Here is an 18,220-nt window from a genome sequence, read left to right as displayed (position 1 = left end):
CCTTCTCCTTCAAAAATCAGTAAGATTGAACTCTAGATTTTAAACTGTACTTGTTAGGATTTAATTACAAGCCAGATCTCTGCTCCCATTGATTTCATGTGTCTTTGCAATATAATCTTTGAAATCTGCATTACAGTCCTGCCCTCAGCCTGGTACTGATGGGAAATGCCCAGCCCAGATGAACCTCAGCTCTGTTAATCCCTCCTGAAGGCCAGGGTTTAAATCTATCTGACCCAGCTGTCAAAACTTGCACTAAGATTAATAACTCAACTCTTCCAAATGCATTTAAAAGAGTTGAGGCCATGCCCATGCTTTCTTCAAGGTCTCTCAATAAAAATATAAGAGCAGCACCCACAGAGGTGTTTGAGGAAAGCAGAAGTTTGACTTTATTTTACCAATAAAACTCAGCCCTCTCTGCTGAGCCAAAACTCGGGTTTGGATGTTTCTAAATGTGGCTTAAGCCACCTAAAACAAAAGCTCAGGAGCCTTGGGCATCCTCTGGAGTTGATGCAGATCTTCATTCAGACAACCTGAGAGCTGAGATCTGAGCTGGAGAGGTTTTGTGCTCAAAAACAGAAGCAAATACTCTGGAAGATGGAGCACTGAGTGGTGGGACTTACTGGCACACATCATGGTTAAAGTACACATGCCTTAAGAAATAGAAATTAGAATTAGGATTGGCTAACAGAAATGTTAATGAATGTGCAAAGGTGAAATTTATTCATCAAGCTGCTACAAGTGTGGTCAGTGAGACCTACAAATATGTTGTGGGACAGGTTTGTGTTTCCTTTGCACACAATTTCCTGGTGGCTGAACCATTTCACCCCACAGACCCTCCATGATCATTCACTGGGTGATTGAGATGCATTTTTCAGTTTTATTACGTGATGTTTGTCATCAGTCTCGTGCTCTTTTCCAAACCAACAAGCTCTCATGGTTTCTACTTCTTATTTTGATGGTTTGTACTGTAGGGGGGGGGGGTGGGGAAATAAAGAACCACACATTTGCCACAAATGGCTGCTTAATTTCAAATATCTATTGTAGGAACATTGTGTCTGTGTGGCTAAATGTCTGCATATGCCTGGATATTTATAGAAAACAGGTATTTTCTGTGTATTTGTACAGCTACCAGCCCCAAGGAACCTCAGGGATTTTCAGCATTTCAGATCTGTTGTGTTTGGATAGATGTTCGTCTGCCTCAGGATGTTTTGGGGGAGCTGCAGAGTTGCAGAAGTGCTGCAGGGATGGAAGAAGGCATTTCCTTTCCCTGCCATGTCCAGGAGTGCAGAGGAGACAAACTGTGCTGGGTCCTGGCAGCTTCCCTGGCACTGGGAGAGGCAGAGCAGGGAGAAAACCCAGATGCCAGTGCCTGGGGGGAAGAAGGGACCTCCACTAGCTTCTACCACTCTCTTATGGCATAAAGATTATGGAGATACATAAAAGTCAGAAGTGATCCAAGAAACCAGAAGAACATGACTTACAAAAGGTCAGAGCAGTTCTAAAACTTGCACACTTCAGGAGAAGGAGAATCACTGTTCCTCTCCTCTGAGTGTGTCATAAAGAGCAGGGAGAGGAAGACACAAAAAACACAAAAATCCTGCATTTCAACATTTCACCTAAGGTGGGCCAGCAGCCAGATCACCTGTCAGCAGAGCACTGCTGTCACAGTGCTGCAAGCAGAAACAAGCACTGCTGGCAGATTTACAGCTCCACATCTCTGACCTTTGCTTCCTGCCCTGGGCAGGAACAGTTTCCTGCTGTGCTCCATCCCAGGCTCCCGGGAGAGGGGAGGCATGGACAGCAAGCCAGGGGCTGGGGCTGGGATGTGCTCAGTGCTCTGAGCCTCCACACTGTGAGAACATGAGATTCTGCAAAAGCAGAGACCCCAAAAAGGAAAAAAAAAATCCCCCAAAAGTGCCTGTACAGAGCAGGGGGGGAGCATTAAGTGATGGGGAGGAAAGGTGGCCACGAGGTCCAGGGCTGTGCCCTGCAGCTGGGTGGGAGCTCACAGTGGCCATGGCACCTCCACATCTGCTCTTCTTGCTTCCCAAAATCTCTGCAAAGCCGTCCCCTGGAGCCTGCTGGGGTGGCAGGGGCCCGGAGCTGGGTGTCACAGGGATTCAGGAGCCTCCTCCAGGTCAAACCCAGAGTTGATTCAGTGCTCGCTGCAAACTTTAAGCAGTGCCAGCAAAGCACAGCAGCCTCTGAGAGCCAGAGGGCTGGGCTTGGTGGGGGCTTGCTGGGGTTTGCTGGGGTTTGGTGGGGGTTTGGTGGGGGTTTGGTGGGGTTTGCTGGGGTTTGGTGGGGGGTTTGCTGGGGGTTTGGTGGGGGTTTGGTGGGGTTTGGTGGGGGTTTGGTGGGGGTTTGGTGGGGGTTTGCTGGGGGTTTGGTGGGGGGTTTGGTGGGGTTTGGTGGGGGTTTGGTGGGGTTTGCTGGGGGTTTGCTGGGGGTTTGGTGGGGGTTTGGTGGGGGTTTGCTGGGGTTTGGTGCTGGGGTTTGGTGGGGGTTTGCTGGGGGTTTGGTGGTGGTGGGGGTTTGGTGAGGATTTGGTGGGGGTTTGGTGAGGGTTTGGTGAGGGTTTGGTGGGGGTTTGGTGGGGGTTTGGTGGGGGTTTGGTGGAGGTTTGGTGGGGGTTTGGTGGGGGTTTGGTGGGGGTTTGGTGGGGTTTGGTGAGGGTTTGCTGGGGGTTTGCTGGGGTTTGGTGGGGGTTTGGTGAGGTTTGGTGAGGGTTTGGTGAGGATTTGGTAGGGTTTAGTGGGGTTTGGTGGGGGTTTGGTGGGGGTTTGGTGGGGGTTTGGTGGGGTTTGGTGGGGGTTTGGTGGGGGTTTGGTGGGGGTTTGGTGAGGGTTTGGTGGGGGTTTGGTGGGGTTTGGTGGGGTTTGGTGGGGGCTTGGTGGGGTTTGGTGGGGGTTTGGTGAGGGTTTGGTGGGGGTTTGCTGTGTGGAATCATTCTGAATTACTCTGTTCTTAACCAGGCTGTGCTCAGCTTGCTCAGGGAGGCAGAAACAAAATATTCCTTTGCCTCAGTCCGTGCCATTCACTGAGATTAATGGCATGTAAATATATGTTTAGGGCTTTCTTAAATCAGAACCTAAAAGTCTTTCTCTGCCTCCCCAAGAGGTCCCATTCAGCCACCAGCACAGGAGATTCATTGTCACCAATTACTGCAAACATTTCCACGTTCCCTTCCCAGCCTGGCCTTCTGAGCAATCTGCTGGCCAGGCTTATCACATTTCCAGAGCTCACTGGGGTACCAGCAGCACACAAGCCAGGCAGGAAAATCAATATTCCAAAGGATCCAAGGGAATGATTCCTCTTCAAGGCAGCTCTGAATGAGGCTGGACAAAGGGAAGCTCTGACAGCCATTGATTTTTCAAGGAGAGGAGCTGCGTCTTTGGCTGGGCTTGAAAGTGAGTTGTTTAAAGGTAAAGGCAAAAAAAAATCCCTGCAGGCTGGGGGAAGGTGCTTGTGGCTGTGCAGAGGGTGCAGGGAGGAGGCTCCACCTCTAATGAGGAGAATTGAGAGGGGCTGTGCTGCAGACACAGAAGTGCTCTGCATGAGAAAGGAGACGGGGAGAGCTGATAACCAGAATGAAGAACTTCCTTTGATTACTGCCTCTCATTTCCTATAATGCAATCTACATCTTGAAAGCAAGCTCTTGTGCTCCATGGCAGATCCCCCTCCTGCCTCCTCCACGGGGTCAGGAGAGCTTAAGCAGCTCTCTGAAAGAGAAAGGTTAACCTGAAGGAGGTAGAATGTAAACTTCTTTTTTTTTTTCTTTTTTTTTTTTTTTTTTTTTTTCCCTGAATTATGAGATGCAATGTAACACCACAGGTACAAGAGGAGCCAGTTCAGATATGCAGCCAAATCTGACAGGCAGGAAAGTGCAGAACTTGGCTGTGGAGGCAGCCAGGACAGTGCTGAGAGAATCAACAGGAGGGGATGGAATTGATGTCTGGATGCCTGAACACTTTTTAAAATCTCCCCCCAAATCACCACTGAAAACAGCTACTGAATTCCTGGATGATGTCACACATCCCACCCCAGGCTGTGTGCTCAGACTGGACTGGTGGTTTGGCTTTGGGCAAGGGACAGGCTCAGCTTGCCACGAGCAGGTGCAGGTTTTGGATGCTCCCCTCTCAGCTGTGGAAGGTTTCTGAGGGTGGGATGGACCTGGCAGTGCTCACACACGCCTGCCTTGCCATGCTGGAACCTGAAAAATTGACAGTTTGGAAAACAGAAGCTTAATCCTTCTGTCCTTGCACTCCCCTAGCTGTGGAGGGGGGATGGAGATAACACTTATCACCCTCTGATGGCAGAAAAGCTGCTGGAAATTCTCTGCCTTCCTCACCCCACAGTGGGAGGCAGAGCAGCCCAGCTCCTCCAGGGCAGTGCCCGTGCTCCAAACCCTGCTCCTTCCCCAGGAGATGAGGGCCATGGGCTCAGCAGTGAGAACTGCACATTTCAGACCAAACAGGATGCGCCAACACATCAGAGAAAAACCCTCCCTGACCAACAGCCAGGAGGAAATGAAATGAGATAATCCAGATAACCCAAAGCACCAAAGGACTCCCAGCAAAGCCCCACCCTGCTCTGGATGAAAACTGAAATTGTCCCAAGGCTGTGCTGAGTAAAACCAACAGAGCTGCTCATGTGTTTGGACTTGAGCTGCAGCTTTGAATCCTTTGCCAGGTTGGCACTGAAATCCATCCTGGGTGGGATTCACATGTGAGGACCTGTGGGGTGCTGGGAGCTTTCCCTCCGCCCAACTTTGCCCTAAACTTCAAAAATCACAGGAATGTTTATCCCTTAAACATCCCTCGGCAGCTCCCAAAGCTGGCTGGGATGCTGCTGATATTCTCTGTTTGTTTTACCACCAGCACCACCACGAAAGCCACAGTTTTCAGGAATTCTCATTGCAACCAAAAACTTGTCTCTGCTTTGACTCATACCTTGAAGCAAAGGGACAATTATCTAATCACAACACTCAATCCCGTTTTTGTAAGCTCATTTAAATTGTTCAACTGCTTCAGATAACTTCAGTGATTAGAGAGATATTCCACAAATAAACTGCCTGAGTGTTCCTGACACTCAGAACTGATGTGCTGCAAGCAAGGGGAAGATTGAGCAGCATGGAAAAAGGATTCCTTCCCCACTATCACTTACAGCCAGCCTGAGAAACCACAACATTTCATGTCTATTACTGAAATGAAAGTCACATCAAAGGTCCTAAAAGGTTTGGGGATGTGCTGCAGCAAAACTGAAATAATATCCAGTGGGTGGAAGGTTGAGGTGGATGCCTGGAACAGCAGCTAATTTCTACCTAAGAGCACATTTTGGGTTACTTATGGCCTGATGGCAAATCCAAATCACCCAGCTCCAAACCCAGTGCTGCCAGAGCCTCTCTTTGTGTCCTCAGGCAAAAACCTTAAAATGCTTTCATGCTCAGGGAGGTGCTTAATTTGCAGAGACACTGAGCATCCCTTAGCCAAGATTCCCCTGACTCCAGCTCATCCATTCTGGACTTGCAGAAAGATTTGGCTTCCTGACACTGAAGGCCTCAGCTTTCAGAATTAGTTCCTTTCAGGGAATAAACCCAGACCCCAGCAACACAACTTCCTCCCTTGTGCTGCTAAGTGACATTTTTAGGGGATTTTTTTTGGCTTTTGGTGATCCAAGGGGAATCCTGCCCTTTTTGTGGTCCAGACACAACTCCTGTGCCCTATCACTGTCCCAGGTCACATCTTTGATGGATTTATCCTGCAGAACAGCTGTGATACAGGGAGTGACTGCACCCTGCACTTGGAGCTCTGGCTCCAGGCACCAAGGCAGATCCTTCTTCTGGCCTGGTGGCTCGGTTGTGTCATTCATTTCAGCTTTCTGTGATATCTGAGAAGGTTTTCAAGTTTTTTTTGCTGTCAGAAGGGATAAAACAGCCCCTGTGAGTGTCCTCCCCACTCCCACAGAGGAACTACAGGGTTTTGGGTTTGGGTTGGGTGCTCTGGCACTCATCCCTCCCCTGGCTGTGAGCAGGGGCTGAGGTGACAGCTCTGCCACCCTCCTCCCCGAAAACACGCTGCTGACAGCAAATATGTAAAATTCCTGAGCTGCCATCCAGGGAAATCCCATGACACCTCAGCAAGCTCCTGGTCCTCTGCTGGGAAAGCAGCAGTGGCAGCAGCTACAGGAGAATTTTATTTCAATTTCTCACAGAGATTGTTAGGGGGCGAGCAGAGGGAGGAAATATTAAGACATGGCAAAGCTGTGATCCCAGAATTACTTACTTCCAAACCCAGCCCTGGCAACCTGGCCCCAGGCTCTTTGGGGATGACACATTCCTGTGAAAGACTCTTCATTTTCTCTGGGCAGCCTGGGCCCTGCCCTTTGAAAGTTCCCTTTGCAGCAGATGGGTCTCTCTGAACACCCAGAGCCAGCACAGAAATCAGCAGCTGCTCCCTGAGAAGATGGGAAGGATCTCAGCAGGTCAGGCTGAGTCACAGCAGAAACCTGGCAGGACACAGCCAGGGTGAAGAGCACAAATTCCTCACTTCCAGAGAAGTGACAGGCTGTGCCAATAAAAGCTGGCAAATTTTAATAGGAATGTGTGAGTCCAGCAGAATCCCAGGCACGCTCTGCACTTCCAGCACATCATCCTTCCCTCTGGAATTTGAGAGTCTTTTGATCTCAGTGAGGATGAGCAGCTTTGGGGCAGGAATGGAGGAAGATGGGAAAGATGCACTGACCCCCAAAGTCAGGGTGTGTGTAGGGAGTTAAATCCTCTGTGATAGCATCTGATGGGCTTCTTTGGGAAGCTGGGTGATGAAATGAAGGATCCTCATAAAGGCTGACCTTCCCATGCCAGCAGACAATTTTACCTCAGGGAGAAAACAGGAAATACCAGGGGGGAGCAGGTCATTTCCCCCTTGCAAATCACACTCTTTTTACCAAATCTAAGCAAGACTTTAAAATCCAGCTGGTGTCAGGCTGGTGTGGGGTGCTCTGATTGTGCAGCTCACCCCACACAGACCTCCTGACAGAGATGAGCAGCACAGAGGGTGCATGTGTGCTGTGCCACCACAGCTCTGGGGATCTCTGGGCCCTTCCTGACTCATCCTCTGCTGTGCTTGGCTGATGTGACGCCCAAATAATCAGAGTTCCCATGAATCCAGCTGCATGGAAAAAAAAAGCAGGATTGTGTGCCTGGAAAATCAGGATTATGTGTCCCAGCTCCAGGCAGGGAACTGGAGTCCCTATTTATAAAATACTCCATTGCCCCAACACATAAATGTGCTGTGAAACACCTGAGGTTTATATTTTCCTTCCCAGAGGCTTTGGTGCTGACTCTTATTTATGCCCAGGCTTTTTTGCATTCCCTGAATGGCATAAAATACCCATTTCTCTAAAGGAAACATTGCTAGCAATGAAAGTTGGGCTATTTCTGGGGAAGATGCTCAGCTGCTGTGTGTTATTATTGCTCCAACAAAGGAAATGGTGCTGGGCTGATTTACACTGCTGGGAGGCTTTGCCCCTCAGAACATAAATGCATTTATGATTCAGCTCTGAAGAGACTGTAAAAGGAGCAGAAATGCGATTTGTAAGGTGCAGCTGTAAACTCCATTCACTGCCAGGCTTGCTGCTGTTGCCCATGGACTGGTGTGAATATCAACCAGCTCCAAATCTGGGTGAGTTGGAGATTTCTTTGAATGGAGCCTGGGAGAACTGGCTTCTCCCTGGCTAATATATTGTGATCTGACACTTACTGGGGCTTGGCAGCTCCTCTCAGAAGGAAATATCGATTGTGAGGCAAAAATCCAATAGAATTGTAGAACAAGGGAGCAGGACATCACTGACACCACTTAGAGGCTGCAGTTCTGGAGAGCCCTTTGCCCCAGTGCAGGGCAGATGTTAATGAAGGTCCCTCTCTGCCTCCATGGATTGTCTCGAGCTGCATCTTTCTGTCTGTATAATGGAGCTGTGTTTATCTGGGAGTAGCTGTTCCTCATGCAGCTCTGGATTTACCCATCAGTCTAACTGGGAAAAAGGGATTGTGGAGGCAATGCTGGGATCAGGGCTTGGCTTCTTCCTTCCTTCTCCCCATCCTCCCCTCTGGCTCCTATTCAGTGTCAGCTCCTGGAGCAGGGAGGATGTTTACCTTTCCTCCTTGCACAACAGGGTTGTGGTACATAAATTCACGTTTCTGCTCACAGGGGGAAAATGTTCACAGGGGTTTCATCTCAGCACCAACACAGGGCTTGAAATTTGCATCACGAAACTGCAAACTGCTCTCGGTCAAATGGGGGAGGGCTCAGAAGATAAAGAGAAATAAAACTCATTTATTTCAGGTCCTCCCAGTGCCATTTAATGCCTGCTGGGGTGGAAATGTTTGGGACATCCTGGTCTCAGCCACGTGCTGAGGGGCTTGGCTGAGTTGCCCCATTAATGGGATGAGTTGTGGAAGAACTTGCTGGATTTCATTAAGCACAGGGGGAAGAAAACAGTCATTTTTACACATCAGGGGATGAGAAATCTCCCCTAAAACACCCCCAGCTCTACAATGGCAAATGATGTCATGGTCAGCAGCCCCAGATGATTAATTCTGCACAATCATGGGGAGCAGAGCATCACTAACACTTCATGGAAGGGTGAACAGTGGCACTTGGTTTGTGTCTGATAATGGCAGGGGGTGAGGGGTGGGAGTGAAATAGTTAAAACCTCTTCCCATGCCAGGCTGTGGGTGCCAAACAGAGCTCCCAGTCCTTGGGTTTAGCACAGATATCCCAAGGTTTGCTCAGCCACATCCTTCCAGCAGCATTCCCAAGGTGTTCTGCTGACAGGGGCAGGCCTGCAAGGTGCTGGCAATGCCAGAACTCAGCCTCAAGGGCACAGATTTGGTGTCTGGGGAAAGCACAGACATCAAACACTTCTCCTCTCATTCCAGGCTCAATTCATAATTACTGGTTTAAATTTCATTCAGGTCCTGACCATACCTGAAGGATTTTGTCACACCTGCACATGCAGCTGTGTTTTTTTGGGATTCTCTGTGAGAAATGGGAATGCTGAGGTTTCCCAGGGAATGGAGGAGCCCTCCTGCTCCCCAGGTGTGTGAGGCTGGTATTCCAGCCCTGTGCCATGAGCTGTGGGTGCCCAGGAATACCTCAGGCCCCACCTTTGGCTGCTGGGACTTGCTGAACTTCAGGAGTTTGAAGAGAGGGTTTGAAGGAACAGCATCTTATGAACATGGACAAAAGGTTTCAAACTGTTTATGCAGGCTGCCAGCTGCTTTGTTAGGGCAATTTCAGCAATTCCCTCCATTTCTCACTGTTTTTTCTTTTTCCCCTCCACTTTGTTGCTGTCCAGCCTCAGCTTTTGTGCAGAATCAGGAATTTTCTGTGGTGGGGACAGAACAACAGCCAGGACTGTTCTCTTGGGGTGTGTTTGTGGAGGGTGAGCAGCCCATTGTGGAGCACAAAGGCTGCAGAGCCTTGGTGCTGGAATCCAGAACGCTGTCAGCTGCTGGAGCACAGCCCCTTTGATGACTCTGCTTGTTGGGGATAATTAGACTGGTGCAGCACAGACACACACATGGATGTCTCTATTCTTGCTGCAGTTGCACAGCACATGCTGTGAATCCTCGATCAGCTCTTAGTCAAAAACCCAGGGCAGGCTTTTCAACTCTGAGAGTCCAAATTTCAGAAGTGGTTTAAAAACACAAAAGTGTCCTCAGGAGCTAGCAGGGTTAGCACTTGATATTTAAAAGCACCACGTTTTTAGGGTGTTCTTAATTATTTTTTCCTCATGGTGTTTCAAAGAATGGAATTCCCCCCTGACTTCTGCCAGTCTCAAGGGCTTGCAGCATCCTCTGAGCACAGGAAAGCAGCAGCAATAATCCAAGGAGGAACTTCCAGAGGGCTTTACAAGAGGCAGAATTCTGCAGGAAACAGCCCAACGCTGCCACTGCCCAAGGGGGAAGGAGAATCAGCATTTAAAGCCAACAAGGCTGCATTCAAACAGGCTGGAGATCTGAAATCCTGACTTCCTCCTGCCACTCTTTGTCTTGAGAATCTGATCAGTCCATTTAAACTGACAGTGCTATCAGGTCTGGAGATAGGTGAAGAGAAAGAAAAAGAGGCAGAAAAGATAACACTGGTATCTGTATCCCTCAAAGCTGATAGAAAGCTGGAAAGGGAATTGCATGACAAAGATCAAGTTTTTAACTGCTTGGGGCTTTGACAAAGAGGCACAGAGGAAATTTTCAGGCTCCCTCAGTGACATGTGAGGTCTGGGCTGCACTTTCTGAGCTCCTCTCCTTCCCAGAGCAGAGGGTAGGATCAAGTTCAGGACCTTGGCTCCGAGACAAGGAAATCATCAGAGGAACGGAAGCCCAAGGAAATGTTTTCTTGTCACCATGTCATTTTAATACCAAAACAAACCAAGTACTCAGGGACCAGGAAACTCTCTGACATCTCTGTCAGCGTTTGCCAAAGTCAGGCAGCCTTGAAACCACATCTCAGCAATCCAGGGAATGCTGGCTGCTGGCTGACCCAGGACCTCCCTGCACATGGAGATGCTGCTCAAGCACTCCAGTACGAGATCCCAGTGAAGTGTGGGGTGTGCAGGCACTAGAAAGGAGTTTGCTTTTTGCTTTCCTCCCTGAACACACACGAGGTCATTCTCTGAGCCAGCAAGTCCTGCAGGAACTCCCTGACCTTGGCTGAGCCATCTCTGTGCAGGGCTGCTCAGTCCTTAAACTCATTGCTGGATGTTTGTGGCAGGAGCATTTTCTCTGTGGATATCAGCCCCGAATATCTGATTGTTCCACGGCTCCCAGCCATCAGATTTGATTAATGGCACTTCTGTGTCCATTTGATTAATGGCAGTTCTGTGTCCAGCATCCTGAATCAGAGGTGACACCAGGCACTGCTGCTGCCATTTTCATTTTACAGTGTGATCTTATCACAGCAATGATAAGAGATCTCCCTCCCTCTGAAAATGCTGTACCATGTCATGGAAATAGTTGTTCTGCTTAGCCCAGATCTGAGTCTTGCCATGAATGGACTGAAACTCTACAGATTCAGGTGCAAGTATCAGCCTAATTATAGATTTGATATCTCAGCTTCTCTGTGCCTTTCAGAGTATACTGTGGAAATAAAGAGCCCTCTGTGGTTTATCACTTTAGATCTTTAAAGTGAGGAGCTGTCTCATGGAGATACCCCAAACACACTGGAGCCACTGGCACAGAACAATCTCAATCCTGCAGGAATCACCTCAGTCCCACAGCAGAAATCTGAAAAAAATAAATTCAAACCTGTGTGCAGAGCAGCCACGGGACTGAGTCCCAAGTGGATGTTTCTGCTGCCTTATCTCACTGTCCCTGCCCTGCAGACCTGCTGGATCCCTCCAGCACAGATGGACAGACCTGTTCTGGGGCCTCAGAGCTGAGCCAGGACTGCAGTGCTCAAACCAGAGCAGTTCAGTGCTCCCACCGCTCCAACCTCACCCCGAAACCCTGAGTGGGCACAGAGCCAAGTGCAGGGAGCAGGGGCTTGTGCAAGTCACTGCCAGAGCTTGTCCCTCTCTCACCGTTTGGAAACAGGTCACAAACCCTTCCTGGGAAGCTCCTGCTCACAAATCCATGGGCAGGACTGGAAGTGAAAGTGTTTTGCTCAGATGGTTTCTCTGCACAATCCAGGGCTCATTCCAAGCCCCAGACTCCCTGTGTCGAGTGATCAGCACAGACAGAGCATTAGGGGAAGCTTTTCCTCAACACCTGGATTTTCCATTCAAGAGCTCAAGATTTCCTCCAGCACTGCTAAACTTGGAAATTCATCTCCATGGACCCTCCCAAGCTGCTGCTTCCTGCAACATTTCTGTCCATCAGCTTCTTCCCTTGGGATGGGGTTTCTCTCCATGCCCTGGGCCAGCACGAGTCCCTGGGAATCAGGAAAATCCTTCAAATGCTTGGGCTCAAGTGGGACTTGGGGCTGGCTTTGGGCTGGGTCCTTGCAGCAGGATGAGTTTCAGCCAGGAGTATTTGCAGAAAACAAACACCATGAAGGAAGGGAAACCTCTTCAGAACTGAAAATTATGAGCAGCACTTCTCTTCCACACAGTAATTTCCCAAACCCAGCTCCAACCCCAGAGGAAGGAGCAATTCCAGCCTTGCTGTGCTGAAATCCTGAGATGTTGCTAAATCTGTTACCAAGCAAAACATGTCTTAGCAGGCTAAAATCCCTTTCAAAACACCAGAGAAGCTTTTACTCTTTGTAAACTGCATCTGAGCTTCATTTCTTCCACAATAATGAAACCTTTAATACTTGTAAGTTCTCTGAGAAGGCAAATCCCAGTTGGACTGGTTTTATCCAGGTCCAAGGGAAATAACTCCTCCATGAGCACAGAGTTAAACCCTTCTCTAGGCCCAGATGAGAGGAAGGAACATCCATTTAGTTTTGGAAAGCTTTGCCACCTGTGTCATCTCTTCTGCTTATCAGAAACAGCACAGTGACAGAAAAAGCACAATATCTCTAATTTAAGTGTTCTGGTTCTGGGCAGTGGTTTACCCAGCCTGAGTAATGGCAGTGACCAGGGAATTATCTTCATTTTCTTAGGCCTGGATCTCTTCTGAAACAGCATCTCAGAGCTCTGGCTTGTGTTCAGAGTTGGATGCAGCAACTGAAACATCTTAAACTTTATACATTTATATATCCATGCACTTAAGTAAACCCAGAATTAAAACAAAGAAAGCAGGATTAATTCTTTTTCCTCATGCTAGAATTTTAACTTTCTGGTTTTGAGCATGTTCTGGAGGAGTTTAAAGGCTGACATGAAACTTTTAAAACTGCAGGTTCTGGAGCCACATTGATTTCTGCACCATGCAGGATAAATAAATTTTAATAATTCAAGTTTGTTCAAAGGTCTTTTTCCATACTGAATGAAACTGCAGTCCATCACTATTTTTTTTTTTTCAATTCCAGCCTTTTAAAGACACATTATGGATTTTTTTTTTTAATTGCTTCTGCATGCATAGGAGTTATGAGTGATCCCCTGTGGTGTTGATGGCTGGTAAATTATTTTGTGCTTTTCTTCTCTCTACTCTCAGGGATACACAGGGATTCTAAATTATAGTGAGAGGTGCTGGCAGGCAGACTGGATGACAATTTGGTGATGGGAGATTCATAACAAGATGATAAATAATATTTTGGGGCAACTGGGAAATAATATTTGTATGACTCTTCCTGGAGGAATCCTCTTGTTGTGTTCAGGGCACTGAAGCACTGGGGGTTTGATTAAATCTTTGTGTGAACAAGGGTAAAATGTTTTCCTTGGTGCCCAAATTGCAAAATGGGAATTAGAACATCACCTTTGCCTTCCTTGCTTGCTTCAATCCCAAACTACTGGGGATAGGGACAGCCTGTGGGAGCAGACAGCACGTAACCTAATGGGCTAATTGCAAAATAAAATCCTAATAATGGCTGTGTGCTGGCAAGAGCCAGCAGGGCAGAACAGCAGCTCGTGCTGATGCCTCAGAGGGATGACACACTGCAGTGCTCTGAGCAGGGGCCATGCTCAGCTAAAAGCTTCCAAAAGTGGTTTGAACACCACCCTTATTTAGAGGTGTTGGGAAAAAGGAGAGCAGAGGGACCTGTGCTAAAAAAATTCTTCAGAGGGGGGAACAGGAAAGTCTCCAAGGTCTCAGTGTGACTGTGGGACCCTGACATCAGTGCAGATCCATTAATTTCAGCAGAATCTCAGTTCAGACAGGAAGGACACATCCTTTGATGGGCCCTTCATCCCCAGTCCCCCATAAACCTCCTGTAGGGTGGAAAAATAAATAGAGGCTTTTTAAGAACCCCTGGATGTGAACCCAAGATCCATGGCAGTTTTGCACTTGCCACCTGACACCCTCTCTTGCCCAATTTCTCCCCTTAACTGAACAATCCAGCAACACTCACAAATCACATTCAGCCTTTCACTTCTGATTATTTTAACACTCACAGGCTAGAGCTGAAAGTCAGGCAATGTGAGCTCTCCCCAGGACCTCACTCCTCAACACCAGCCTGGAAATTCCAACTGCAGCTCAGCCCTGTGTGTGTGACCCTGCCCCTGTGTCCCCTGCCCCACTCAGAGCCCCCAGCTCGACCAAAGCCCCAGGAGCTGCTGCTGCCAGCAGCCATGGTGTTTTGTGACATGCCTGACAGACTTGTCTGACAACTTGGAGGTTTGTTTTGCATAAGCCACCCAAACAGATGGTCACCACTTTTAAGTACCAGCCTGGCTCGTGTTTGTGTGCACAGAACTGAAATCCCATCTCGCTGAATTCCCTGGCTCCTGCTGGAACTGTGGCTTTGGGGAAGGAAACAGAGGTGGCAGAGTTTGGGGGGAAGACTCTGAAGGGGTTTAAGACTTCTCCATTCCATCTCTGGCAGGGAGATGATGTTTTCACCTCGCTGGCATCTTGGTAATTCTCATTCCCACTTACAGAGAAATGCTGAGAGTTCCAGAGCATCCTCTGGGCCTTTAGGGAATGTCCTTTTGCTGTGCACTCCTTTCTCTCAGGCTCCCAAACCTTTGTTCCATCAACATCCTCCCCTTGATGGATCTTATTTGGTTTGTTTCTATTTCACTTCTTGTCTGAATGTTAATGATAAATTATCTGTAGAATTTCCAGCAGGGTGGAACAGGGCACTCATTGCTCCATCAGGTGGCAAGAGTGGTGCCTGTCCCAGCAGAGAGCTGAGCTGTCACACAGGATTATCTTGAACTCAATATCAAGACAGCTTTTCCCATCTGCCTGGTTGCATTTCCAATAAATACTTTTTACATTTAGGGATATTTTACCTATTTTTCTGCCTTGCTCCCTGTGTTTAACCTTCTCTGCTCTGCTGAGTTGTCACACAGGGTTATCCTGAACTCAGTATCAAGACAGCTTTATATATCTGCCTGGTTGCATTTCCAATAAATACTTCTTACATTTGCTCCCTGTGTTTAACCTTCTCTGCTTTGTGTGATGAAGCTCTGAGTTCATTTTAACAAATGTCAGTGCTTTTTGGGCAGGGATGTGACCCATGGACACAGTTCCTGAGTCAGGGAAGAGCAGGTCTGGCTGGCAGCCTTGATGGCACTGTTGTGCAGGTAAGAACCACTTTCATTCATAGGATCAGGCTGGTTTTTTTTCTAATTCCAGCTTCACTGAAAGATTCACATCTTTTCTTCCAGTCGAGCTAAGCATGAAGTCACCAGAGCTCTGCCCTGCTCTTCATTTGCATTCCCTGTGTCTGAAGGCTGTGTGCTGATCTCAGTAGATAACTGACAGCCATAAGGAGAGCAGAGCAGCACCGTGGAACACAAAAATAAGATTTCCTGCATGTGCTGGTGGATCCATGCAATCCCAAGAATCCACAAGGAACATATGTCCTTAAACTGCATGTGCCTGTCTATATTTATAAAAAAAGCCCTGTGACAAGATAGGCTGCAAACCCCCTGATTTCTGATTGGTATCAACAACAAACAGAAAACTTAGGGAGATCAAGGAACCATCCCCATCCCCACCGGTTTAATTTGCATCCCAAAACGATCAGTCCCACTTCAGGAGTCACTGTTAAGTTACCATTAGTTTGCTGCCTGATTAATTTAACGCATAATCACACACAGGGAGATTACACCAGGGCACGAATTGGACAAGAAAACCCGAACCACTTCGGGCTGTGTATGGAAATCTCCTTCTGCTGCTTTTTGGGTACGGCTTAAAGAAAACCCCGCGGGTGTCCGAGCTAAAACAGTTTCAGTTTGGGCGGCAAAAACTGCCTGCCTGGCGATCCCCAACTTCGGGACGATACGTGCGGGGTGTGGGGATGGGAGAGGGGAGCTCCTGCCTGGCTCGGCTGTGAGCTGAGCATCCCGCGGCTCCTCTGGCATCCCCCGGCCCCGGGACAGCATCCCTGTGCTCGGGGAGAGCATACCTGTGCTCCGAGAGAGCTTTCACTCTGCCGGGAGAGCATCCCTGTGCTCTGGGAGAGCATCCACTCTGCCGGGAGAGCATCCCTGTGCTCCGGGAGAGCATCCCCCTGCTCCAGAACAGCATCCCTGTGCTCCGGGAGAGCATCCCCTGCTCCGGGAGAGCATCCCCTGCTCCGGGAGAGCATCCACTCTGCCGGGAGAGCATCCCCCTGCTCCAGAACAGCATCCCTGTGCTCCGGGAGAGCATCCCCTGCTCCGGGAGAGCATCCACTCTGCCGGGAGAGCATCCCCCTGCTCCGGGAGAGCATCCCCTGCTCCGGGAGAGCATCCCCTGCTCCGGGAGAGCATCCCCCTGCTCCAGGACAGCATCCCTGTGCTCCGGGAGAGCATCCCCTCTGCCAGGAGAGCATCCCCCTGCTCCGGGGGAGCACCTTTCTGCTCCGGGAGAGCATCCCCTGCTCCGGGAGAGCATCCTCTCTGGCGGGAGAGCATTGCCAGCTGTCCGGGCCGTTCCGGGAGGGCATCTCCCGATCGTAATCCCCTCAGTCCGGGAGAGCATCGCGCTGCTGCCCCGGCCGATCCAGCAGCGCATCCCCCCGGCTCTGGGAGCGCACCCTCCGCTGCCGGGAGAGCGTTTCCCGCTTCCCTGGCTGCTCCAAGAAAGCATCTCCGGGCCGCTCCGGCAGCGTATCCCCTCCCAGCCGGGGAAACATCCCCTCGCAGCCGGGAGAGCACTGCCCGCTGCCGGGGGAGCATCCCCCGCTGTCCGGGCTGCTCTGGCAGAGCATCCCTCCTCTCCGGGAGTGCATTTCCCTCTCCAGCAGAGCATCCCCCGCTCCAGGAGCGCACCCTTCCTCTCTAGGAGTGCACTTCCCGCTCCGGGAGAGCATCCCTTTGCCCCGGGAGCACATTTCTCGCTCCGGCAGAGCATTCCCCCTCTCCGCCAGTGCATCACCCCGCTCCAGGAGCGCATCCCCCGCTGTCCAGGCCGCTCCGGCAGAGCATCCCCTCTCTCCAGGACGGCATCACCCCTCTCCAGGACCGCATCCCCCCTCTCCAGGACCGCATTCCCCCCTCCGGCCGCTCATCCCCGCCTCTTCCCGGGCTGGATCCCGGCTCCCCGCCGCTCCCTCCCCGCGCCGCTCGGAGCAGCGCAGCCAAGCAGCGCCTCCGCTTCTCCCTCTCTCTCCCCCATAAAGCGAAAGAAAGGAGGTGAAGCCCCGCGGGGCAGCGACTCACGCCCGAGCTTTGGGGAATCCCATGGAGAGCAGGATCTCCAGCGAGGAGCCGTGCTTGATGGTGCCGGCGCGGTGCTGGCGGTTCCGCCGGGGGATGACTTTGCTGTAGAGCTCCTCTCTGGCAGCCATGGCGAGCGCGGCGGGCTGGGCCATCAGCGCGCAGCCATCGCCGGCCGCGCAGGGCCATGCACGCCGCGGGCTCGGGGACAGCGCCCGGCCACGGCCGCGGGCACAGGGACGGGCACGGGGACGGGCACGGGGAGGGCACAGCCCCGCGCGGCAGCGAGCCGCGGACACACCGCCCCCGGCACGGAGCGCACGGAGCCGCGGGCGCGGAGCGCGGCCGGGATGCTGCCCCCGCCCCGCCCAGGCTGGGTGGGTGGGATGTGAGAGGGTGGGGGCAGGAGAAATGAAGGTTTCCTTTTTTTTTTTTAAAAAAAAAGGGGGGGGGGGGGGGAAATAAAAAGAAAGCACGTGCACGCGCGTTTTTTCTTTTTAAATTTCTCCTTTTTTTTTCTTTTTTTTTTATTATTGTTATGTTTATTTATTTATTTATTGTGTTTGCTATCTTTTTTTGGTTCGTTTTCCCTTTATTAGCAATCTGTTGTTTATTTCATTATTTGTTTGTTTATTTTTGTTCGCTTTGCCCTTATTGTAATTTTTTAATATTTGTTTGTTCATTTATTTATTTATATATATACAATTTCTTTCTTCTCTCTTTCCTTCTTCCTTTCCTTCTTTCTTTCCTTCTTTCCTTCTTTCCCTCTTTTCTTCTTTCTCTCCCCCTTTCTTTCCTTGTTTCCTCTTTTCTTTCCTTCTTTCCCGCCTCCTTTCCTTCTTTCATCCTTTCTTTCCTTCTTTCCTTCTTTCTCTCCTCCTTTCTTTCCTTCTTTCCTCCTTTTTTCCTTTCCTGTTCTCTCTCTCTCTCTTTCTCTCTCTTACTCTCTTTGTTCCATTTTTTTAGGAAATCCTCTCTGTGATCCCAACCAAACTCCTCAAGAGGAAAGAGGGGAGGTCAGGACTCTCCA

At 49.9% G+C, this 18,220-nt stretch overlaps 1 protein-coding gene across 1 annotated transcript in view; it reads right to left on the bottom strand.

The window, feature by feature from the left end:
- Positions 1-17,551, bottom strand: part of UBASH3B (ubiquitin associated and SH3 domain containing B) — a 61,578-nt gene extending 44,027 nt beyond the window's left edge. The window contains exon 1 of the mRNA XM_056509454.1: positions 17,194-17,551. Coding sequence (XP_056365429.1) covers positions 17,194-17,345 — 152 coding nt within the window. The 5' untranslated portion in view covers positions 17,346-17,551. The remainder of the gene's footprint in view (positions 1-17,193) is intronic.
- Between the last annotated feature and the right edge of the window lie 669 nt (positions 17,552-18,220).

This window comes from Oenanthe melanoleuca, chromosome 24 (assembly GCF_029582105.1).
Source record: "Oenanthe melanoleuca isolate GR-GAL-2019-014 chromosome 24, OMel1.0, whole genome shotgun sequence".
NCBI lineage: Eukaryota > Metazoa > Chordata > Aves > Passeriformes > Muscicapidae > Oenanthe > Oenanthe melanoleuca.
This window is presented reverse-complemented; position numbering and strand designations above follow the sequence as displayed.